Source organism: Manihot esculenta, chromosome 16, assembly GCF_001659605.2.
Source record: "Manihot esculenta cultivar AM560-2 chromosome 16, M.esculenta_v8, whole genome shotgun sequence".
NCBI classification, from domain to species: domain Eukaryota; kingdom Viridiplantae; phylum Streptophyta; class Magnoliopsida; order Malpighiales; family Euphorbiaceae; genus Manihot; species Manihot esculenta.
The window spans coordinates 6,938,253-6,963,826 of record NC_035176.2 but is presented as its reverse complement, the minus strand read 5'-3'; the positions used below and the strand labels follow the sequence as shown (position 1 = coordinate 6,963,826).

Here is a 25,574-nt window from a genome sequence, read left to right as displayed (position 1 = left end):
GGATGATATAACACATGGTACATTTTGGGAATCTATTTTTAGCTTAGAACATTCAACGTTTCCAAATACAGAGGTTCTAAAAAAATTGCTTAATACCAAATATATAAAATATTATTAGTATTTAGTTAAATTTGGTAAATTTTAGCCTTATAAAGCAGCATATAGAATGATAAATCAATTCATCATTGTAAAATCTTTATTAAAAATAAAAGAAGGAAGGAAGCAAAAAAAATAATGGATACTAAAATAATCTTCTCAATTGTATCTCTATTGTTCATAAATTTCTCTCTTGTTCAAGCACAGCCAGCTGTTTTTGATATAACAAAATTTGGTGCAGCACCTGATGGAAAAGCAGATGCAAGTAAGGTATAAACATATAATTCACCCATGAATATTAGGATATTAGCTAAACTTAAAATTCTTACCTTTCTCTTTCCTTTATCTTTAGGCTATAGCGGATGCTTGGAAAGAGGCTTGTGCAGCAGCAGGATCTAGCAAAATATTGATTCCAGCAGGGACATTCTTGGCAGGTATAGTGAATGTTACAGGTCCTTGCAAAGGGGCAATAGAGGTAGAAGTTCAGGCAACCGTGAAAGCCCCACCAGAGCTTGCAGGGGGGGATGGTTGGTTTAATTTTAACCATATTGATCAATTCACACTATCTGGAAAAGGAACTTTAGATGGTCAAGGAGAAGTTGCATGGAAGGGAGTATCTTGTGACAAAGATCCAAAAAATTGCAAGAAACATCCTATGGTATTTTTTTTTAGTTTACATGAAATTACAAAATGTTACTAATTTAAATTTACCATAAATTGTAATTACGTACCAAAACTTTTCTAAAATGCTTTTATTGCTTTACATTTTTCATCAGAATATAAGGTTTAACTTCATTACCAAAGGCTTAGTTCGTGACATAACGTCTCTTAATAGCAAGTACTTTCACGTCAATGTATTGGGATGTGAGGACTTCACATTTGAAGGCTTCAAAGTCAGTACACCTGAAGGTAGCCTTAATACAGATGGAATTCATATTGGGCGATCAAAGGGAGTGACTATATCTAATGCCAAAATAGGCACGGGTGATGATTGTATCTCTATTGGTGATGGAACCGAAAATCTCAAAATCACAAAAGTGGCATGTGGACCTGGTCATGGCATCAGCATAGGGAGCTTGGGGAAGTATGAGAATGAAGATCCTGTTTCCGGAATTACCGTTTCCGATTGCACCCTCACCGGTACAACTAATGGTGTTAGAATTAAGACTTGGCCTGCAATGTTTCCTAATACTGCAACTAATATTCATTTCCAAGATATTACTATGGAAAATGTCTCCAATCCTATTATTGTAGATCAAATGTATTGTCCATGGAATAAATGCAATAAAAAGGTGAAAACTGTTCCAAAACAATATATTATTATATGACAATTACTTATTGTTTGTATAAATAATTATTTCTTCTCTCTTTTTTTTTTTTTTTCCAGGAACCATCTAAAGTGAAGATTAGTGATGTTAGCTTCAAAAATATAAAGGGAACTTCTGCAACTCCTCTTACCGTTCAACTTATATGCAGCAGTGGAGTCCCATGTGAAAAAGTGGAACTTGCGAACATTGACTTGACATATAGTGGTCCTGAAGGCCCAGCAAAATCTGAATGCATTGATGTTAAGCCAACAATTGTAGGGAAGATTCCAGAGGGATGCAAATAGAAAGTCACATCTGCTGTTACATATTTTTTTTGTAGTTAATTATATATAGAGGAACATTAAGAGGTCTCCTACTATTAATATCAGACAATTATAGAGAAAAAAATTATTTATTATTTTTTTAATCATATCCTGTTGTTGCAATTTTTTTAACTGATAAAAAAATGAATCAAATATTGCTATTTTTTTTAAAAAAATTTGCTAATATATTTTGTTATGCGGTATTCTATTTTACGTAGCAAAATTATGGTTAATTTTATCCGTTGTTTGAAGTTAATAATATAACCTATTATCATATATGGTGTTGATGCCAATTTAAATAAAATTAGTAGTTCAAAATAAAATAGAAAGTTTATTACTATTTAAATTTTGTTTTAAAAGTTTTAAGTAGAATTTTTATGAGAAAAAATTATTTAAAGAGTTTAAGTGAAACTTATTTTTAACTAATAGTCAATTTCAAAAGGAGAAGAATCAACGGAAAGAGGGTAGCATGCAGTTAGACTAAATTGTGAATGGTTGAGTTGAGTGAATTTTGAGAGAGAGAGGAAAAATAATTAGTGGCTATAAATTGTTTTTTATTTTATAGTTGACTTATATTGAATACGTTATTTTACAGAAAATTACACTTACACTACTATATTAGTTCATATTAGAAATAAGTTCAATTAAGTTCATATACTTTTCCTTAAGACCAAATAAGCACAATTCAAAATTTAGGATCAATTAAGTCCTTGTATTTTCGTTGCGGGCTAAATAAGTCCTAACAATATAATAAAATATTATGTTTTAATAATAAAATATTTTTTTATAATTTAAAAATATTAAAATTCGTTTTTTAATTACCATAAAATTTAAAAAATATTAAGACACAATAAATAATTTTTAAAATTAAAAAAATGAAGTTTTATCATACAAAAATATTATTATTAAAAAATATTTTGTTATTTAAAAATAATATTATATTAAATGATGGCTTATTTGATCCTTAAATAATAGTACAGAGGCTAAATTGATCTAAAATTTTAAATTTGACTTATTTGGTTCTCAAGTAAAAGTGTAAAGACTTACTTGAACTCATATCTATTTCATATTTGCCCGTTAAATACTTTAAATACTTGAAATATAATTGTAATCTATTGAACCCTTAATCTTACAAAAACTGCAAAAATTAAATATAAATTAATCATATAATGGATTATTTATAAAAAGAGGTCAGAAATAGTTTCACTTATTGCTAACTTAATCATATAATGGATTATTTATAAAAAGATGTCAGAAATAGTTTCACTTATTGTTAACTGTACTTGAAAATTAGCTAATTGGACTATAAATTTTCATTAAAATGATAACATTATATTCTTCTAACTTTATCAACTTATAAAAATTTATAACACTTTTAGCAAAAATTAGTGCACAACCAACAAAATGTATGATCAATTTTACTTTTTTTTTTTATAAATTATCAATAATATGACTTATTTGTATTTAATTATTATGATTTTTATAAGTTTAGGTGTAGAATAGATTGCAATTTTAGTGAAGGTATTCAATAAGTTAATCTCAATTAGTATAGAGATATAAGTGTATATTGAGATATCAAGAGACAATGTTTGTTCATATGTCTTTTATGATATATAGAAAAGAAATATTCTCTATATTGAAGTGAAAAAATAGACTAAAAATATATATTTTCTCTACAAAATTAAATAATACTATATTAATGGGATTAATCGAGTTAAATTGTATTAAGAATAGAATTGAAGGATTAATACTATATGTAGCAGTTTTATAGGAGAATAAGGGTATATTTGATTTAATTGTTAAATATAACTTCTAGTTGTTTCCAAAACATTAATTTTCAATACAAAATGCCAAATTATCAAATGTTTTGAAAATTTTATTATAATACAAATGATATTTTATAATTTCTTAAATCTCATTCAAAACTCTTATATCTCCTTTTATGTTGAAGCCTGAATTCCCTACGCCATAGTATACTCATCAAATAAGAAACAAAGTATGTAAGCTCACCTTCTGCCAAGAGGCAAGATTTTAATATTCTATAATCTCCGATAGAAAAATACTAATATATACACTATTTTTATTTATTTTTTCCTAGAATTTTTTTTTAAAAAAAATGTATTAGAAAAGAAAATTTTGACATCCGAGATTTTTAATATGAAAAATTATAACAACATCCTTTGGTTAAAAATTACTAAAACGATTGAAAATTTGGTCTGCCGTGCCACAAAATAAAATTTTAGATTAAATTATAAAATGGGGTAGAATGTTTGGATTGTCATATCAACAAGCCTATTTAGAGAAAAAATAGTTATTCTATATGGCATTTCAGACCATGAGAACATAATAAAGAATGACACGTGCTATATCATGCAAACATAAACACTTTCCCAACTTTAATTTTTAAATTTAGATAAAATCAATAAATAAGTGTTTAGTATTTAGCCTTTAGTTTTAAGAATTAAATATTTGGATAAAATCAGAAAGACTTGCGAAATTTGACTTCTTATAATAATTTTCCTATATAAAATAAATAATATGGGTATATATTAAGTTATTTTTTGTTGAAATAGAAAAACTATTAATTAATTATACAACATATATAATAAATAAAATATAACTTATTCATGTAACAATTAATTTAAAATTAAAAAAGAACATAATAAATAATAAATTCTAAAAGATAAATTTCATTTAAATAGAAAAAATAAAGTCAAATAAGCTACAAGCTCATAAGAATTACGAAGGACATTATACTTAGAGTCAAATTAAAATGCAGCTGATAGCTACTGGCTCAACATTTTTTATGTTCTTGTTTATGTATCCTTTTTCTTGCTTCTTTATATTTAATATTTAATTGTAGATGCTCTAAAAGCAAGAAAAGTTTGTCCAAAAATAATTTCACCGTCTCTCCTCATGTGGTGACTGGACCTAAAGGTGGGTTATATAACTATCTTTTGCATCATCAACTAATGAGAAATGATAGGCCCTTAGCTTAATATGTTCTTCGAAAACTCATTATGTCTTAAGAGAAGAGATAAAGAATGTATTTCTGCTCATTTATTCAAGAGTATACAGTAGCTTATATATACGGTTCTGTTCCTATAACTAAGGGAATACAAAATACAAACACACTTAAATAAGATATTTACAGCTAATACTATCTTAACAGAACTTATCATTAACACCCCCTCGCAAGCTATGAATTCCGTTGTAGAATTCGAAGCTTGGTTTTATGCTGAAGAAACCGAGAAGTTGATAATGGTTTTGTAAAAATATCAGCAAGCTGATCAAGAGAAGAAATATATTGAACAGCAATGTTACCAGCCTTGACTTGCTCTCTCACAAAGTGAAAGTCAACCTCAATGTGCTTTGTTCGTGCTTTGAAACAAGGATTCACAGCTAAATAAGAAGCCCCTATATTATCACACCAAATAATAGTGGGATTTGGAGTGGGTTGCTTCAATTCTTTGAGTAAAGACCGAATCCAAATAATTTCAGCAGTTGTATTGGCAACAGCTCGGTACTCAGCTTCAGTTGAAGAACGAGCCACAGTCGGTTGTTTCTTGGCTGACCAAGAAATAAGATTCGGTCCCAAATAAAGAGCAAATCCTCCAGTAGAACGACGATCATGTGCACTGCCAGCCCAATCGGCATCACAAAAGGCTTGTAATCGTTTATCACTGGATGGAGTTATATATAAGCCATGATGAATAGTATCGTTGACATAACGGAGCACTCGTTTACAGGCTGCCCAATGAGTATTCGTTGGTGCTGAAAGAAATTGACAAAGCTTGTTCACAGCAAAAGCAAGATCAGGTCGTGTAAGACAAGCGTATTGCAACGCACCAACCGTTCGCCGATAAAGATTAGGATCTGCCATTGGTTCTCCATCATTTATCTGCAATTGACAAGTAGTAGCCATAGGAGATTTGACTGAAGTAGCTTTGTCCATTTTTGTGGCTAGAAGAAGATCGTGAAGATACTTATGTTGGGAAAGAAGTATCCCGTTGGGAAGATGGTGAACTTCAATGCCCAGAAAATAATGAAGTATTCCAAGATCACGAAGCTGGAATTCTGCAGCAATTAAAGAAATACACTCCTGTACTACCAAATCAGTGCTCCCAGTGATGAGAATATCATCTACATAAAGTAGAATATAAAGAACGTTACCCCCTTGTTCCCGGATAAACAGAGAAGAATCTGTATGAGAACCTGTAAATCCAATAGTAAACAAAAATGAACTCAAACGTTGAAACCATGCTCGTGGGGCCTGCTTGAGTCCATAAATTGATTTATTCAGTTTACACACAAATTGAGGGCAACGAGAATCAGAAAACCCAGGAGGCTGTGACATGTAAACAGTTTCCTCCAAATAGCCATTAAGAAATGCATTGGATATGTCTAATTGACGAATAGACCAATCAAGTGAAACGGCCAGAGAAAGAACAATGCGAATTGTTGTAGGTTTAATAACAGGACTGAAGGTAGCAGCATAGTCAATACCTTCAACCTGATTATAACCCTTCGCCACCAAACGAGCTTTGCATCGCTCAACAGAACCATCAGGATTCTTCTTAACTTTAAACACCCATTTGCAACCCACAATGTTGGTATGAGGTGGTTTTGGAACAAGTTCCCATGTCTTATGCTGAATTAATGCCGAAATCTCCTTACTCATCGCATCACGCCAAACTGGAATGTTGATAGCTTTAGAATAACAAGTGGGTTCAGTCAACTCACATTGATTCTGCTCCACAGCAGTATGAAAAGCAAAATTGCGTTTCTTGGGATTTACCCGAAGCATCATTGTATGAGTTCTGCGAGGCGGAGGTGGAGGTGGAGGCGGAGGTGGAGTTGAAGCTGGGGTGGAAATAATTGCAACAGCAGCAGGAGTATCCTTACTAACAGAATGACTATTAGCAGCAGAAGTGGTGGGAGATTCACAAACTAAGGCTGCCGGTATTGGTGTATTTGGAACCATAAGTTCAGTATTACGAACAGGCAAAGGCTGTGAGCTAACATCACCAGAACTTGGTACCGGAGAAGTAAGTGAAGCAGTCACAGTAAGCCATGGGGAAGGATCAAAATGACAACCAGGTTTGCCAAGTATTGAAGATTTAGCAACATTAGCTTCTTTGTACAAAAAACGATGCTCATCAACCCGAACATGCCTGCTAAGATAAATTCTTTGATCAGATGGATTAAAACATATATAGCCATAATGATCACTAGAATACCCAAGAAAAACACAAGCTGCTGTCCGAAAAGAAAATTTGTGTTGGTTGAAAGGCCGGAGTAAAGGATACATAGTGCACCCAAAGACTCGTAGAAAATTATAATCTGGTGGTTTACCAAATAATTTCTGAAATGGAGAATTCTTGTCAAGTACTGGAGAAGGCAATCGATTAACCAAATAAGCAGCGGTAGTCATTGCAAAATTCCAAAACCGAAATGGAACTGAAGAGTGGGCAAGTAAAGCCAAACAGGTATCAACAACATGACGTATCTTCCGTTCAACAGTGCCATTTTGCTGATGAGTATGTGGACAGGTAATCCGATGATGGATACCATGATCAGTAAGATACTTATTAATAGAACGGAACTCCCCACCCCAATCAGATTGGAAGCTTTGCATTTTAGTATCAAATTGGCGCTCTACCAGTGTGTGAAACTTAACAAACACAGAATAGACATCACTCTTCCTTTTAACTGGAAACAGCCAACAAAAGCGGGAAAATTCATCAACAAATAATGCAAAATAGCGATCTCCAGTAAAGGAGAACTCAGGAGCTGGGCCCCAGACATCCCCATGTACAAGTTCAAAAGGCTTAGTTGCAACAGAACCAGTGGGTGATAAAGACAATTGTGTATGTTTGCCTAAGCAACAAGCCTCACAAAGTTGAGATGTTTGCTTTATTGAAGAACTAGACAAACGAAATTGAGAAATAATAAAAGAAACAGTTGAGTGCTGAGGATGACCCAAACGTGAGTGCCAATCTGGTGGAGTACTGCGAATGGAATTGAAAGCCCTTCTCTGTGAAACTAGTGGTAACGAAAACTTGTATACCCCATCTTCAGCTGGCCCTCTAAACAATACTTGTTTACTTGGCTTGTGCTTCACAACAAACCCAGCAGAGTCAAATTTAAAAGAACAATGATTATCAATAGCAAACTGATTAACAGACAGCAACTGATTTTGCATAGAAGGAACATGTAGAATGTTATTCAATTTAAGTTGAGCATGAGGAGTAGAAACAAAACGATTCCCAATATGCTTAATAGACAAACCAGAACCATTACCTACAGTAACCTTGTCCGGTCCCGTATACTCATCTGAAATATCAAGCGCGGCCAAGTCTGGTGTCATATGATGAGACGCAGCTGTATCTGCAAACCAGGTGTTAGAGTCTTGAGAAACATGAGTAGTGGCAGTATTTGCAGTAATCTTTGCTGTATCCTGGTCATATCGTTTCCTACACCATTTTGCTTGATGATTATTTAATCCGCAAATTTGACACGGATTAGGATACCAGCGTTTAGAACCACCAGAAGATCTATTAGAACCAGAGTTGCCAAAGTTACGATTAGAACCACGTTGTGACTGAGATTGACGTGACCCATTGTTGGTTTGCCTAGCAAGATTCGCCTGAATAGAAACAGAGCGGCTGGAACCCTGTATAAGAATTTCATGGGCCATTAACTGGCCAGAAAGTTCAGAGAAAGTGACCTTCATTTTGCTGGCGGAAAGCGTAGCAATTACCGGATGATACTCAGAAGGTAAGAGTCGAAAGATTGTAGCATTGAACTCATCAGTGGATATAGGGGTTCCGGCTGCAGAAAGTTCATCAGCAATCACCTTAGCCTCTCGCAAAAATTGAGAAATTGATTTATTACCAAATTGCAGATTTTGCAATGCAATATGTAACTGAACGCGCTTAGCGCTGTTGCTGGTCCCAAACGCCTCTGAGAGCGAAAGCCAGGCTTCATAAGCTGTTTCAATTCCCGTAACATAAGGCATGACTTCCTCTGTCAAAGAAGAACAGATCCAACTTAATAGTAGATGATCTTCGTGCATCCACTTGAGATAATCGGGATTTGGCTCAGCTTGATTAGTTGTTTGATTTGTTGTGATAGGAGCTGGTAATTGGGAGAAATTGGGTTTTCCAAGCTAGGTAATTGGTTTCCTTCAATTTTAAAGAAAATGAAAGCTGAGCATGTGGTGGTGTGGAGAATAGGCTTGAGGTTTGAAGGGAAATAGAAGAAGACGGTGAAGAAGAAAGTACAGGAGCACTGGAATCAGTTGATTGGAGAGATGTTGTCATTATAGGATAGAAGGCTCTGATACCATAAGAGAAGAGATAAAGAATGTATTTCTGCTCATTTATTCAAGAGTATACAGTAGCTTATATATACGGTTCTGTTCCTATAACTAAGGGAATACAAAATACAAACACACTTAAATAAGATATTTACAGCTAATACTATCTTAACAGAACTTATCATTAACATGTCTCATATTGGAGCATGCAATACGGAACTCAAGCATCTATGAGGATCTTCCGTTTCACGTCCTCAAAAGATAAGGAGTAGATAAATCAATAATGACTTTAGCTTAAGTGTTGCATTTATTTCTTAATAGTTGATACAAAGTGGTTGGAAATCAACATCATTGTTGACATCATTGATTGCTTACTTATTAGCAATATTTTTCTCAATGACAAATTTATTAGAAGAATTGTTTGGGTTAGATATTGTTTCTTCTGTGCCCATGATTTGTTCCCTCGACAGCAACCAATACCTCTTTGTTAGTCTTAGAGGATGAAACATTTTTATATCTCGATTTGATCTCTTTTCTCAACCTCCTCACGGTTTTCTCGATTCCTTGTTTGAAGTTGAGTCTACCCAAAGGATTAGAATGTGCCATTCAAAAGAATTACTAAAATAATTAAAACTATATCTTAGCAATAGCGCTAAGATTTAGTAGGTGTCGAGGCCACCAAAAATAAATTTCTACTTTTCTAAATCAAACAAAATTGCGATAGTTGTGAGTAGGGTTTGTCCTATAGAGATTGGAAGGAGGTTAATTCACCTGAAAGACAAAACAAAAATAAAAATAAAATGGGAGTTTTAAAAAGCAAGGAATTAAAAATTACTTCAATGAGAATTAACCTAAAATAATTAAAAGAAGTAAAGTAATTAGATTTAAGTGAGAAAATCAATATGAGATTAATTCAATGAATGTTTAATCTCAGTTTTAGTCTTATTGGTTGATCATAGATGCAAAAATAATTTCTAATTATTTATAGATAAAATAGTTATAGATGTCGAAGAAGCTTTAGTCACTCAATCTTAATTTTTAAACTAGTTAAGAGATGTTCGTTAACTTGCTTTAGCTTTTGAAAAGTAGTAGGAGACGCTACTAATAATTTAATCCAATTACTACATTAGGAATTAGAAGACCTGATTCTAACTAATAACACAAAAGCTCGATTCATTTTAGTTTGATTATTTTGTTCCTTAGGAGGGCTTTACTTAAACTAATTCACCACTAATTTCGTATTAAACTAAAATAATTATGAATTTAATCGACTTGAATAATAATATATTATCCTATTAATTGAGCAATGACACCTTAATGCTACAATCAATAGAACAATAATAAATAATAGGTACAAAAACAATATAAATACCAAGAAACATTAAGAAAATAATAAAACCAATTAGATCTCACAACTAAATGAACTAAAACTTCAATTATCCTTCAACTAAAAAGAGAATTTAGCTACATATGTTCATGGTTGAAATGCAATAAGAAAAATGTTTTCAGCCTCTCAAAATTAATCAAGAGTAAAAGATGATGTTGTATATCAAAATAGCATCTTTATATAGTACTAAAAATCCTAGTTTAGCCTAAATACAAGTAATCAAAATTAGATGGAAAAGTGTATTTAGGTATATCCATGATTTCACTTACATTTTGTGCTTTATTTTTCCTAAAACAATTGAGTTTGATATGTTTTTGCGGATAAGGATCATTAAATTGTGTGTCAAATATGGAATTAGACTCTGGTTTCTTTCGTTAGATATGTTATGCCCATAACATAGTGCATCTGAGAGTTAGAGTTTAAGCAAGACTTTGTTCCTTATTTCCTTGTGTCTTTCATTACGCCCATGACTCCCTTAATTTCAGAATTCAGAGTCTAGACATAATTTTTCTCTTTTTATTCTTCAATCCTTTATTATCTTACTAAAACATCAAAAGTGAAAAAAATCAATTTGTTTAAGTCTTTCTCCAGCAAATAATCTTTAGCTTTAAGAATTACATGAGAAATTATCTACATGTCATCATAACCACAACATGAGATATGGATGATATAACACATGGTACATTTTGGGAATCTATTTTTAGCTTAGAACATTCAACGTTTCCAAATACAGAGGTTCTAAAAAAATTGCTTAATACCAAATATATAAAATATTATTAGTATTTAGTTAAATTTGGTAAATTTTAGCCTTATAAAGCAGCATATAGAATGATAAATCAATTCATCATTGTAAAATCTTTATTAAAAATAAAAGAAGGAAGGAAGCAAAAAAAAATAATGGATACTAAAATAATCTTCTCAATTGTATCTCTATTGTTCATAAATTTCTCTCTTGTTCAAGCACAACCAGCTGTTTTTGATATAACAAAATTTGGTGCAGCACCTGATGGAAAAGCAGATGCAAGTAAGGTATAAACATATAATTCACCCATGAATATTAGGATATTAGCTAAACTTAAAATTCTTACCTTTCTCTTTCCTTTATCTTTAGGCTATAGCGGATGCTTGGAAAGAGGCTTGTGCAGCAGCAGGATCTAGCAAAATATTGATTCCAGCAGGGACATTCTTGGCAGGTATAGTGAATGTTACAGGTCCTTGCAAAGGGGCAATAGAGGTAGAAGTTCAGGCAACCGTGAAAGCCCCACCAGAGCTTGCAGGGGGGGATGGTTGGTTTAATTTTAACCATATTGATCAATTCACACTATCTGGAAAAGGAACTTTAGATGGTCAAGGAGAAGTTGCATGGAAGGGAGTATCTTGTGACAAAGATCCAAAAAATTGCAAGAAACATCCTATGGTATTTTTTTTTAGTTTACATGAAATTACAAAATGTTACTAATTTAAATTTACCATAAATTGTAATTACGTACCAAAACTTTTCTAAAATGCTTTTATTGCTTTACATTTTTCATCAGAATATAAGGTTTAACTTCATTACCAAAGGCTTAGTTCGTGACATAACGTCTCTTAATAGCAAGTACTTTCACGTCAATGTATTGGGATGTGAGGACTTCACATTTGAAGGCTTCAAAGTCAGTACACCTGAAGGTAGCCTTAATACAGATGGAATTCATATTGGGCGATCAAAGGGAGTGACTATATCTAATGCCAAAATAGGCACGGGTGATGATTGTATCTCTATTGGTGATGGAACCGAAAATCTCAAAATCACAAAAGTGGCATGTGGACCTGGTCATGGCATCAGCATAGGGAGCTTGGGGAAGTATGAGAATGAAGATCCTGTTTCCGGAATTACCGTTTCCGATTGCACCCTCACCGGTACAACTAATGGTGTTAGAATTAAGACTTGGCCTGCAATGTTTCCTAATACTGCAACTAATATTCATTTCCAAGATATTACTATGGAAAATGTCTCCAATCCTATTATTGTAGATCAAATGTATTGTCCATGGAATAAATGCAATAAAAAGGTGAAAACTGTTCCAAAACAATATATTATTATATGACAATTACATATTGTTTGTATAAATAATTATTTCTTCTCTCTTTTTTTTTTTTTTTTTTTTTCCAGGAGCCATCTAAAGTGAAGATTAGTGATGTTAGCTTCAAAAATATAAAGGGAACTTCTGCAACTCCTCTTACCGTTCAACTTATATGCAGCAGTGGAGTCCCATGTGAAAAAGTGGAACTTGCGAACATTGACTTGACATATAGTGGTCCTGAAGGCCCAGCAAAATCTGAATGCATTGATGTTAAGCCAACAATTGTAGGGAAGATTCCAGAGGGATGCAAATAGAAAGTCACATCTGCTGTTACATATTTTTTTTGTAGTTAATTATATATAGAGGAACATTAAGAGGTCTCCTACTATTAATATCAGACAATTATAGAGAAAAAAATTATTTATTATTTTTTTAATCATATCCTGTTGTTGCAATTTTTTTAACTGATAAAAAAATGAATCAAATATTGCTATTTTTTTTAAAAAAATTTGCTAATATATTTTGTTATGCGGTATTCTATTTTACGTAGCAAAATTATGGTTAATTTTATCCGTTGTTTAAAGTTAATAATATAACCTATTATCATATATGGTGTTGATGCCAATTTAAATAAAATTAGTAGTTCAAAATAAAATAGAAAGTTTATTACTATTTAAATTTTGTTTTAAAAGTTTTAAGTAGAATTTTTATGAGAAAAAATTATTTAAAGAGTTTAAGTGAAACTTATTTTTAACTAATAGTCAATTTCAAAAGGAGAAGAATCAACGGAAAGAGGGTAGCATGCAGTTAGACTAAATTGTGAATGGTTGAGTTGAGTGAATTTTGAGAGAGAGAGGAAAAATAATTAGTGGCTATAAATTGTTTTTTATTTTATAGTTGACTTATATTGAATACGTTATTTTACAGAAAATTACACTTACACTACTATATTAGTTCATATTAGAAATAAGTTCAATTAAGTTCATATACTTTTCCTTAAGACCAAATAAGCACAATTCAAAATTTAGGACCAATTAAGTCCTTGTATTTTCGTTGCGGGCTAAATAAGTCCTAACAATATAATAAAATATTATGTTTTAATAATAAAATATTTTTTTATAATTTAAAAATATTAAAATTCGTTTTTTAATTACCATAAAATTTAAAAAATATTAAGACACAATAAATAATTTTTAAAATTAAAAAAATGAAGTTTTATCATACAAAAAATATTATTATTAAAAAATATTTTGTTATTTAAAAATAATATTATATTAAATGATGGCTTATTTGATCCTTAAATAATAGTACAGAGGCTAAATTGATCTAAAATTTTAAATTTGACTTATTTGGTTCTCAAGTAAAAGTGTAAAGACTTACTTGAACTCATATCTATTTCATATTTGCCCGTTAAATACTTTAAATACTTGAAATATAATTGTAATCTATTGAACCCTTAATCTTACAAAAACTGCAAAAATTAAATATAAATTAATCATATAATGGATTATTTATAAAAAGAGGTCAGAAATAGTTTCACTTATTGCTAACTTAATCATATAATGGATTATTTATAAAAAGATGTCAGAAATAGTTTCACTTATTGTTAACTGTACTTGAAAATTAGCTAATTGGACTATAAATTTTCATTAAAATGATAACATTATATTCTTCTAACTTTATCAACTTATAAAAATTTATAACACTTTTAGCAAAAATTAGTGCACAACCAACAAAATGTATGATCAATTTTACTTTTTTTTTTTTATAAATTATCAATAATATGACTTATTTGTATTTAATTATTATGATTTTTATAAGTTTAGGTGTAGAATAGATTGCAATTTTAGTGAAGGTATTCAATAAGTTAATCTCAATTAGTATAGAGATATAAGTGTATATTGAGATATCAAGAGACAATGTTTGTTCATATGTCTTTTATGATATATAGAAAAGAAATATTCTCTATATTGAAGTGAAAAAATAGACTAAAAATATATATTTTCTCTACAAAATTAAATAATACTATATTAATGGGATTAATCGAGTTAAATTGTATTAAGAATAGAATTGAAGGATTAATACTATATGTAGCAGTTTTATAGGAGAATAAGGGTATATTTGATTTAATTGTTAAATATAACTTCTAGTTGTTTCCAAAACATTAATTTTCAATACAAAATGCCAAATTATCAAATGTTTTGAAAATTTTATTATAATACAAATGATATTTTATAATTTCTTAAATCTCATTCAAAACTCTTATATCTCCTTTTATGTTGAAGCCTGAATTCCCTACGCCATAGTATACTCATCAAATAAGAAACAAAGTATGTAAGCTCACCTTCTGCCAAGAGGCAAGATTTTAATATTCTATAATCTCCGATAGAAAAATACTAATATATACACTATTTTTATTTATTTTTTCCTAGAATTTTTTTTTAAAAAAAATGTATTAGAAAAGAAAATTTTGACATCCGAGATTTTTAATATGAAAAATTATAACAACATCCTTTGGTTAAAAATTACTAAAACGATTGAAAATTTGGTCTGCCGTGCCACAAAATAAAATTTTAGATTAAATTATAAAATGGGGTAGAATGTTTGGATTGTCATATCAACAAGCCTATTTAGAGAAAAAATAGTTATTCTATATGGCATTTCAGACCATGAGAACATAATAAAGAATGACACGTGCTATATCATGCAAACATAAACACTTTCCCAACTTTAATTTTTAAATTTAGATAAAATCAATAAATAAGTGTTTAGTATTTAGCCTTTAGTTTTAAGAATTAAATATTTGGATAAAATCAGAAAGACTTGCGAAATTTGACTTCTTATACTAATTTTCCTATATAAAATAAATAATATGGGTATATATTAAGTTATTTTTTGTTGAAATAGAAAAACTATTAATTAATTATACAACATATATAATAAATAAAATATAACTTATTCATGTAACAATTAATTTAAAATTAAAAAAGAACATAATAAATAATAAATTCTAAAAGATAAATTTCATTTAAATAGAAAAAATAAAGTCAAATAAGCTACAAGCTCATAAGAATTACGAAGGACATTATACTTAGAGTCAAATTAAAATGCAGCTGATCGCTACTGGCTCAACATTTTTTATGTTCTTGTTTATGTATCCTTTTTCTTGCTTCTTTATATTTAATATTTAATTGTAGATGCTCTAAAAGCAAGAAAAGTTTGTCCAAAAATAATTTCACCGTCTCTCCTCATGTGGTGACTGGACCTAAAGGTGGGTTATATAACTATCTTTTGCATCATCAACTAATGAGAAATGATAGGCCCTTAGCTTAATATGTTCTTCGAAAACTCATTATGTCTCATATTGGAGCATGCAATACGGAACTCAAGCATCTATGAGGATCTTCCGTTTCACGTCCTCAAAAGATAAGGAGTAGATAAATCAATAATGACTTTAGCTTAAGTGTTGCATTTATTTCTTAATAGTTGATACAAAGTGGTTGGAAATCAACATCATTGTTGACATCATTGATTGCTTACTTATTAGCAATATTTTTCTCAATGACAAATTTATTAGAAGAATTGTTTGGGTTAGATATTGTTTCTTCTGTGCCCATGATTTGTTCCCTCGACAGCAACCAATACCTCTTTGTTAGTCTTAGAGGATGAAACATTTTTATATCTCGATTTGATCTCTTTTCTCAACCTCCTCACGGTTTTCTCGATTCCTTGTTTGAAGTTGAGTCTACCCAAAGGATTAGAATGTGCCATTCAAAAGAATTACTAAAATAATTAAAACTATATCTTAGCAATAGCGCTAAGATTTAGTAGGTGTCGAGGCCACCAAAAATAAATTTCTACTTTTCTAAATCAAACAAAATTGCGATAGTTGTGAGTAGGGTTTGTCCTATAGAGATTGGAAGGAGGTTAATTCACCTGAAAGACAAAACAAAAATAAAAATAAAATGGGAGTTTTAAAAAGCAAGGAATTAAAAATTACTTCAATGAGAATTAACCTAAAACAATTAAAAGAAGTAAAGTAATTAGATTTAAGTGAGAAAATCAATATGAGATTAATTCAATGAATGTTTAATCTCAGTTTTAGTCTTATTGGTTGATCATAGATGCAAAAATAATTTCTAATTATTTATAGATAAAATAGTTATAGATGTCGAAGAAGCTTTAGTCACTCAATCTTAATTTTTAAACTAGTTAAGAGATGTTCGTTAACTTGCTTTAGCTTTTGAAAAGTAGTAGGAGACGCTACTAATAATTTAATCCAATTACTACATTAGGAATTAGAAGACCTGATTCTAACTAATAACACAAAAGCTCGATTCATTTTAGTTTGATTATTTTGTTCCTTAGGAGGGCTTTACTTAAACTAATTCACCACTAATTTCGTATTAAACTAAAATAATTATGAATTTAATCGACTTGAATAATAATATATTATCCTATTAATTGAGCAATGACACCTTAATGCTACAATCAATAGAACAATAATAAATAATAGGTACAAAAACAATATAAATACCAAGAAACATTAAGAAAATAATAAAACCAATTAGATCTCACAACTAAATGAACTAAAACTTCAATTATCCTTCAACTAAAAAGAGAATTTAGCTACATATGTTCATGGTTGAAATGCAATAAGAAAAATGTTTTCAGCCTCTCAAAATTAATCAAGAGTAAAAGATGATGTTGTATATCAAAATAGCATCTTTATATAGTACTAAAAATCCTAGTTTAGCCTAAATACAAGTAATCAAAATTAGATGGAAAAGTGTATTTAGGTATATCCATGATTTCACTTACATTTTGTGCTTTATTTTTCCTAAAACAATTGAGTTTGATATGTTTTTGCGGATAAGGATCATTAAATTGTGTGTCAAATATGGAATTAGACTCTGGTTTCTTTCGTTAGATATGTTATGCCCATAACATAGTGCATCTGAGAGTTAGAGTTTAAGCAAGACTTTGTTCCTTATTTCCTTGTGTCTTTCATTACGCCCATGACACCCTTAATTTCAGAATTCAGAGTCTAGACATAATTTTTCTCTTTTTATTCTTCAATCCTTTATTATCTTACTAAAACATCAAAAGTGAAAAAAATCAATTTGTTTAAGTCTTTCTCCAGCAAATAATCTTTAGCTTTAAGAATTACATGAGAAATTATCTACATGTCATCATAACCACAACATGAGATATGGATGATATAACACATGGTACATTTTGGGAATCTATTTTTAGCTTAGAACATTCAACGTTTCCAAATACAGAGGTTCTAAAAAAATTGCTTAATACCAAATATATAAAATATTATTAGTATTTAGTTAAATTTGGTAAATTTTAGCCTTATAAAGCAGCATATAGAATGATAAATCAATTCATCATTGTAAAATCTTTATTAAAAATAAAAGAAGGAAGGAAGCAAAAAAAAAATAATGGATACTAAAATAATCTTCTCAATTGTATCTCTATTGTTCATAAATTTCTCTCTTGTTCAAGCACAGCCAGCTGTTTTTGATATAACAAAATTTGGTGCAGCACCTGATGGAAAAGCAGATGCAAGTAAGGTATAAACATATAATTCACCCATGAATATTAGGATATTAGCTAAACTTAAAATTCTTACCTTTCTCTTTCCTTTATCTTTAGGCTATAGCGGATGCTTGGAAAGAGGCTTGTGCAGCAGCAGGATCTAGCAAAATATTGATTCCAGCAGGGACATTCTTGGCAGGTATAGTGAATGTTACAGGTCCTTGCAAAGGGGCAATAGAGGTAGAAGTTCAGGCAACCGTGAAAGCCCCACCAGAGCTTGCAGGGGGGGATGGTTGGTTTAATTTTAACCATATTGATCAATTCACACTATCTGGAAAAGGAACTTTAGATGGTCAAGGAGAAGTTGCATGGAAGGGAGTATCTTGTGACAAAGATCCAAAAAATTGCAAGAAACATCCTATGGTATTTTTTTTTAGTTTACATGAAATTACAAAATGTTACTAATTTAAATTTACCATAAATTGTAATTACGTACCAAAACTTTTCTAAAATGCTTTTATTGCTTTACATTTTTCATCAGAATATAAGGTTTAACTTCATTACCAAAGGCTTAGTTCGTGACATAACGTCTCTTAATAGCAAGTACTTTCACGTCAATGTATTGGGATGTGAGGACTTCACATTTGAAGGCTTCAAAGTCAGTACACCTGAAGGTAGCCTTAATACAGATGGAATTCATATTGGGCGATCAAAGGGAGTGACTATATCTAATGCCAAAATAGGCACGGGTGATGATTGTATCTCTATTGGTGATGGAACCGAAAATCTCAAAATCACGAAAGTGGCATGTGGACCTGGTCATGGCATCAGCATAGGGAGCTTGGGGAAGTATGAGAATGAAGATCCTGTTTCCGGAATTACCGTTTCCGATTGCACCCTCACCGGTACAACTAATGGTGTTAGAATTAAGACTTGGCCTGCAATGTTTCCTAATACTGCAACTAATATTCATTTCCAAGATATTACTATGGAAAATGTCTCCAATCCTATTATTGTAGATCAAATGTATTGTCCATGGAATAAATGCAATAAAAAGGTGAAAACTGTTCCAAAACAATATATTATTATATGACAATTACATATTGTTTGTATAAATAATTATTTCTTCTCTCTTTTTTTTTTTTTTTTTCCAGGAGCCATCTAAAGTGAAGATTAGTGATGTTAGCTTCAAAAATATAAAGGGAACATCTGCAACTCCTCTTACCGTTCAACTTATATGCAGCAGTGGAGTCCCATGTGAAAAAGTGGAACTTGCGAACATTGACTTGACATATAGTGGTCCTGAAGGCCCAGCAAAATCTGAATGCATTGATGTTAAGCCAACAATTGTAGGGAAGATTCCAGAGGGATGCAAATAGAAAGTCACATCTGCTGTTACATATTTTTTTTGTAGTTAATTATATATAGAGGAACATTAAGAGGTCTCCTACTATTAATATCAGACAATTATAGAGAAAAAAATTATTTATTATTTTTTTAATCATATCCTGTTGTTGCAATTTTTTTAACTGATAAAAAAATGAATCAAATATTGCTATTTTTTTTAAAAAAATTTGCTAATATATTTTGTTATGCGGTATTCTATTTTACGTAGCAAAATTATGGTTAATTTTATCCGTTGTTTGAAGTTAATAATATAACCTATTATCATATATGGTGTTGATGCCAATTTAAATAAAATTAGTAGTTCAAAATAAAATAGAAAGTTTATTACTATTTAAATTTTGTTTTAAAAGTTTTAAGTAGAATTTTTATGAGAAAAAATTATTTAAAGAGTTTAAGTGAAACTTATTTTTAACTAATAGTCAATTTCAAAAGGAGAAGAATCAACGGAAAGAGGGTAGCATGCAGTTAGACTAAATTGTGAATGGTTGAGTTGAGTGAATTTTGAGAGAGAGAGGAAAAATAATTAGTGGCTATAAATTGTTTTTTATTTTATAGTTGACTTATATTGAATACGTTATTTTACAGAAAATTACACTTACACTACTATATTAGTTCATATTAGAAATAAGTTCAATTAAGTTCATATACTTTTCCTTAAGACCAAATAAGCACAATTCAAAATTTAGGACCAATTAAGTCCTTGTATTTTCGTTGCGGGCTAAATAAGTCCTAACAATATAATAAAATATTATGTTTTAATAATAAAATATTTTTTTATAATTTAAAAATATTAAAATTAGTTTTTTAATTACCATAAAATTTAAAAAATATTAAGACACAATAAATAATTTTTAAAATTAAAAAAATGAAGTTTTATCATACAAAAAATATTATTATTAAAAAATATTTTGTTATTTAAAAATAATATTATATTAAATGATGGCTTATTTGATCCTTAAATAATAGTACAGAGGCTAAATTGACCTAAAATTTTAAATTTGACTTATTTGGTTCTCAAGTAAAAGTGTAAAGACTTACTTGAACTCATATCTATTTCATATTTGCCCGTTAAATACTTTAAATACTTGAAATATAATTGTAATCTATTGAACCCTTAATCTTACAAAAACTGCAAAAATTAAATATAAATTAATCATATAATGGATTATTTATAAAAAGAGGTCAGAAATAGTTTCACTTATTGCTAACTTAATCATATAATGGATTATTTATAAAAAGATGTCAGAAATAGTTTCACTTATTGTTAACTGTACTTGAAAATTAGCTAATTGGACTATAAATTTTCATTAAAATGATAACATTATATTCTTCTAACTTTATCAACTTATAAAAATTTATAACACTTTTAGCAAAAATTAGTGCACAACCAACAAAATGTATGATCAATTTTACTTTTTTTTTTTTTTTTTATAAATTATCAATAATATGACTTATTTGTATTTAATTATTATGATTTTTATAAGTTTAGGTGTAGAATAGATTGCAATTTTAGTGAAGGTATTCAATAAGTTAATCTCAATTAGTATAGAGATATAATTGTATATTGAGATATCGAGAGACAATGTTTGTTCATATGTCTTTTATGATATATAGAAAAGAAATATTCTCTATATTGAAGTGAAAAAATAGACTAAAAATATATATTTTCTCTACAAAATTAAATAATACTATATTAATGGGATTAATCGAGTTAAATTGTATTAAGAATAGAATTGAAGGACTAATACTATATGTAGCAACTTTATAGGAGAATAAGGGTATATTTGATTTAATTGTTAAATATAACTTCTAGTTGTTTCCAAAACGTTAATTCTCAATACAACATGCCAAATTATCAAATGTTTTGAAAATTTTATTATAATACAAATGATATTTTATAATTTCTTAAATCCCATTCAAAACTCTTATATCTCCTTTTATGTTGAAGCCTGAATTCCCTACGCCATAGTATACTCATCAAATAAGAAACAAAGTATGTAAGCTCACCTTCTGCCAAGAGGCAAGATTTTAATATTCTATAATCTCCGATAGAAAAATACTAGTATATACACTATTTTTATTTATTTTTTCCTAGAATTTTTTTTTTAAAAAAATGTATTAGAAAAGAAAATTTTGACATCCGAGATTTTTAATATGAAAAATTATAACAACATCCTTTGGTTAAAAATTACTAAAACAATTGAAAATTTGGTATGCCGTGCCACAAAATAAAATTTTAGATTAAATTATAAAATGGGGTAGAATGTTTGGATTGTCATATCAACAAGCCTATTTAGAGAAAAAATAGTTATTCTATATGGCATTTCAGACCATGAGAACATAATAAAGAATGACACGTGCTATATCATGCAAACATAAACACTTTCCCAACTTTAATTTTTAAATTTAGATAAAATCAATAAATAAGTGTTTAGTATTTAGCCTTTAGTTTTAAGAATTAAATATTTGGATAAAATCAGAAAGACTTGCGAAATTTGACTTCTTATACTAATTTTCCTATATAAAATAAATAATATGGGTATATATTAAGTTATTTTTTGTTGAAATAGAAAAACTATTAATTAATTATACAACATATATAATAAATAAAATATAACTTATTCATGTAACAATTAATTTAAAATTAAAAAAGAACATAATAAATAATAAATTCTAAAAGATAAATTTCATTTAAATAGAAAAAATAAAGTCAAATAAGCTACAAGCTCATAAGAATTAAGAAGGACATTATACTTAGAGTCAAATTAAAATGCAGCTGATAGCTACTGGCTCAACATTTTTTATGTTCTTGTTTATGTATCCTTTTTCTTGCTTCTTTATATTTAATATTTAATTGTAGATGCTCTAAAAGCAAGAAAAGTTTGTCCAAAAATAATTTCACCGTCTCTCCTCATGTGGTGACTGGACCTAAAGGTGGGTTATATAACTATCTTTTGCATCATCAACTAATGAGAAATGAAAGGCCCTTAGCTTAATATGTTCTTCGAAAACTCATTATGTCTCATATTGGAGCATGCAATACGGAACTCAAGCATCTATGAGGATCTTCCGTTTCACGTCCTCAAAAGATAAGGAGTAGATAAATCAATAATGACTTTAGCTTAAGTGTTGCATTTATTTCTTAATAGTTGATACAAAGTGGTTGGAAATCAACATCATTGTTGACATCATTGATTGCTTACTTATTAGCAATATTTTTCTCAATGACAAATTTATTAGAAGAATTGTTTGGGTTAGATATTGTTTCTTCTGTGCCCATGATTTGCTCCCTCGACAGCAACCAATACCTCTTTGTTAGTCTTAGAGGATGAAACATTTTTATATCTCGATTTGATCTCTTTTCTCAACCTCCTCACGGTTTTCTCGATTCCTTGTTTGAAGTTGAGTCTACCCAAAGGATTAGAATGTTCCATTCAAAAGAATTACTAAAATAATTAAAACTATATCTTAGCAATAGCGCTAAGATTTAGTAGGTGTCGAGGCCACCAAAAATAAATTTCTACTTTTCTAAATCAAACAAAATTGCGATAGTTGTGAGTAGGGTTTGTCCTATAGAGATTGGAAGGAGGTTAATTCACCTGAAAGACAAAACAAAAATAAAAATAAAATGGGAGTTTTAAAAAGCAAGGAATTAAAAATTACTTCAATGAGAATTAACCTAAAACAATTAAAAGAAGTAAAGTAATTAGATTTAAGTGAGAAAATCAATATGAGATTAATTCAATGAATGTTTAATCTCAGTTTTAGTCTTATTGGTTGATCATAGATGCAAAAATAATTTCTAATTATTTATAGATAAAATAGTTATAGATGTCGAAGAAGCTTTAGTCACTCAATCTTAATTTTTAAACTAGTTAAGAGATGTTCGTTAACTTGCTTTAGCTTTTGAAAAGTAGTAGGAGACGCTACTAATAATTTAATCCAATTACTACATTAGGAATTAGAAGACCTGATTCTAACTAATAACACAAAAGCTCGATTCATTTTAGTTTGATTATTTTGTTCCTTAGGAGGGCTTTACTTAAACTAATTCACTTAAACTAATTCACCACTAATTTCGTATTAAACTAAAATAATTATGAATTTAATCAACTTGAATAATAATATATTATCCTATTAATTGAGCAATGACACCTTAATGCTACAATCAATAGAACAATAATAAATAATAGGTACAAAAACAATATAAATACCAAGAAACATTAAGAAAATAATAAAACCAATTAAATCTCACAACTAAATGAACTAAAACTTCAATTATCCTTCAACTAAAAAGAGAATTTAGCTACATATGTTCATGGTTGAAATGCAATAAGAAAAATGTTTTCAGCCTCTCAAAATTAATCAAGAGTAAAAGATGATGTTGTATATCAAAATAGCATCTTTATATAGTACTAAAAATCCTAGTTTAGCCTAAATACAAGTAATCAAAATTAGATGGAAAAGTGTATTTAGGTATATCCATGATTTCACTTACATTTTGTGCTTTATTTTTCCTAAAACAATTGAGTTTGATATGTTTTTGCGGATAAGGATCATTAAATTGTGTGTCAAATATGGAATTAGACTCTGGTTTCTTTCGTTAGATATGTTATGCCCATAACATAGTGCATCTGAGAGTTAGAGTTTAAGCAAGACTTTGTTCCTTATTTCCTTGTGTCTTTCATTACGCCCATGACACCCTTAATTTCAGAATTCAGAGTCTAGACATAACTTTTCTCTTTTTATTCTTCAATCCTTTATTATCTTACTAAAACATCAAAAGTGAAAAAAATCAATTTGTTTAAGTCTTTCTCCAGCAAATAATCTTTAGCTTTAAGAATTACATGAGAAATTATCTACATGTCATCATAACCACAACATGAGATATGGATGATATAACACATGGTACATTTTGGGAATCTATTTTTAGCTTAGAACATTCAACGTTTCCAAATACAGAGGTTCTAAAAAAATTGCTTAATACCAAATATATAAAATATTATTAGTATTTAGTTAAATTTGGTAAATTTTAGCCTTATAAAGCAGCATATAGAATGATAAATCAATTCATCATTGTAAAATCTTTATTAAAAATAAAAGAAGGAAGGAAGCAAAAAAAAAATAATGGATACTAAAATAATCTTCTCAATTGTATCTCTAATGTAATACCCGGCTAGAATCCGGCATCGGGATTCCTGCCTTCCGGCGGAATCTAAGGTGTTGGATCTCTCTAGAAGGGGTAAAATGTGTTTTCTAAAATGTTTTCACATGATTTCATGGTTTTAAAAGGAAAGAGAATTGAGTTTTGAAGGGAAAAGACCAAGGAGGCAATTGCCAGGTTCGGCCGCCGAAAGTGGAGTTCGGCCGCCGAACATGGGAAGGCTTCGGGAGCGCCTTTGGCCTCCGAAAGTCTTGTTTAAACGAGCCAAGGTTCGGCCGCCGAAAGTCAAGTTCGGCCGCCGAACATGCATGAGTTTAGGGGGCACGTTAGGCTGCCGAAGGTCTTCGACCAGGCCACCTATAAAAGGCCCTCAGATCGGAAATGGGTGAGTTTTCTCCCCATTCTCGAGCTCAGGTGAGTTTATGCCTTCCTTTGGTCGTTTTCGTGTTTTCTCTACCCATCTCTCAAGTTTTTCATGATTTCTACCTTTGTGTTTGAAGATTTAAAGCTTAAAAGGAGTTTTGGGAGCTTGGAGCTTTTGGAGCTTGGATTCTCCATACCTCCGAGTTAGAGATCACGCAACCCTCGATCTTCAAGAGGTAAGTGTAGATCTATGCTTCCTTTTATGTTTTAATGAGTTTTAAGTAAGTTTATTGGAGTTTTGAATGGGTAGAATGGCATGTTTAGGTTTATGTGGGTTTTATACCCAGTGTATGTTATGTGATGTTTGTGTTGAGGAGTTTATGTTAGTTTATGCTCCTTTATGCTTGTGGGAGTGAGTATGCATGTTGGGAGAGAGTATGTAAGGATTTGGGTATGTTGAGTTTGGTTTTTTGGCTTGGCAGAATCGGACCTGTCGTCCAGAGGGGACCAGGTTCGGCCGCCGAAAGGAGTTTCGGCCGCCGAACCTGCATGGGAGGCAGTCTTTAGGCTGCCGAATGTGCCCCCGAAGGAGGGAC

At 30.1% G+C, this 25,574-nt stretch overlaps 3 protein-coding genes across 3 annotated transcripts; all 3 read left to right on the top strand.

Moving 5' to 3' along the window:
* Positions 1-234: 234 nt before the first annotated feature.
* LOC122722069 (exopolygalacturonase-like) lies at positions 235-1,708 on the top strand. Its single transcript, XM_043951719.1, has 4 exons — positions 235-366; positions 449-754; positions 873-1,388; positions 1,484-1,708. The coding sequence occupies exons 1-4, from the start codon at positions 235-237 to the stop codon at positions 1,706-1,708; spliced, it is 1,179 nt and encodes a 392-aa protein (XP_043807654.1).
* A 9,623-nt stretch (positions 1,709-11,331) lies between these two features.
* On the top strand, positions 11,332-12,811 carry LOC122722068 (exopolygalacturonase-like). Its single transcript, XM_043951718.1, has 4 exons — positions 11,332-11,463; positions 11,546-11,851; positions 11,970-12,485; positions 12,587-12,811. The coding sequence occupies exons 1-4, from the start codon at positions 11,332-11,334 to the stop codon at positions 12,809-12,811; spliced, it is 1,179 nt and encodes a 392-aa protein (XP_043807653.1).
* Positions 12,812-17,947: 5,136 nt separating this feature from the next.
* On the top strand, positions 17,948-19,423 carry LOC122722067 (exopolygalacturonase-like). The gene is made up of 4 exons (XM_043951717.1): positions 17,948-18,079; positions 18,162-18,467; positions 18,586-19,101; positions 19,199-19,423. The coding sequence occupies exons 1-4, from the start codon at positions 17,948-17,950 to the stop codon at positions 19,421-19,423; spliced, it is 1,179 nt and encodes a 392-aa protein (XP_043807652.1).
* The last annotated feature ends 6,151 nt before the right edge of the window (positions 19,424-25,574 follow it).

Coding starts and splice junctions, on each gene's coding strand:
- LOC122722069 (XM_043951719.1), top strand. CDS start 235: ATGGATACTAAAATAATCTTCTCAATTGTATCTCTATTGTTCATAAAT. Junction 755..872: donor ATTGCAAGAAACATCCTATG/GTATTTTTTTTT, acceptor ATTTTTCATCAG/AATATAAGGTTTAACTTCAT. Junction 1,389..1,483: donor GGAATAAATGCAATAAAAAG/GTGAAAACTGTT, acceptor TTTTTTTTCCAG/GAACCATCTAAAGTGAAGAT.
- LOC122722068 (XM_043951718.1), top strand. CDS start 11,332: ATGGATACTAAAATAATCTTCTCAATTGTATCTCTATTGTTCATAAAT. Junction 11,464..11,545: donor GAAAAGCAGATGCAAGTAAG/GTATAAACATAT, acceptor CTTTATCTTTAG/GCTATAGCGGATGCTTGGAA. Junction 11,852..11,969: donor ATTGCAAGAAACATCCTATG/GTATTTTTTTTT, acceptor ATTTTTCATCAG/AATATAAGGTTTAACTTCAT.
- LOC122722067 (XM_043951717.1), top strand. CDS start 17,948: ATGGATACTAAAATAATCTTCTCAATTGTATCTCTATTGTTCATAAAT. Junction 18,468..18,585: donor ATTGCAAGAAACATCCTATG/GTATTTTTTTTT, acceptor ATTTTTCATCAG/AATATAAGGTTTAACTTCAT. Junction 19,102..19,198: donor GGAATAAATGCAATAAAAAG/GTGAAAACTGTT, acceptor TTTTTTTTCCAG/GAGCCATCTAAAGTGAAGAT.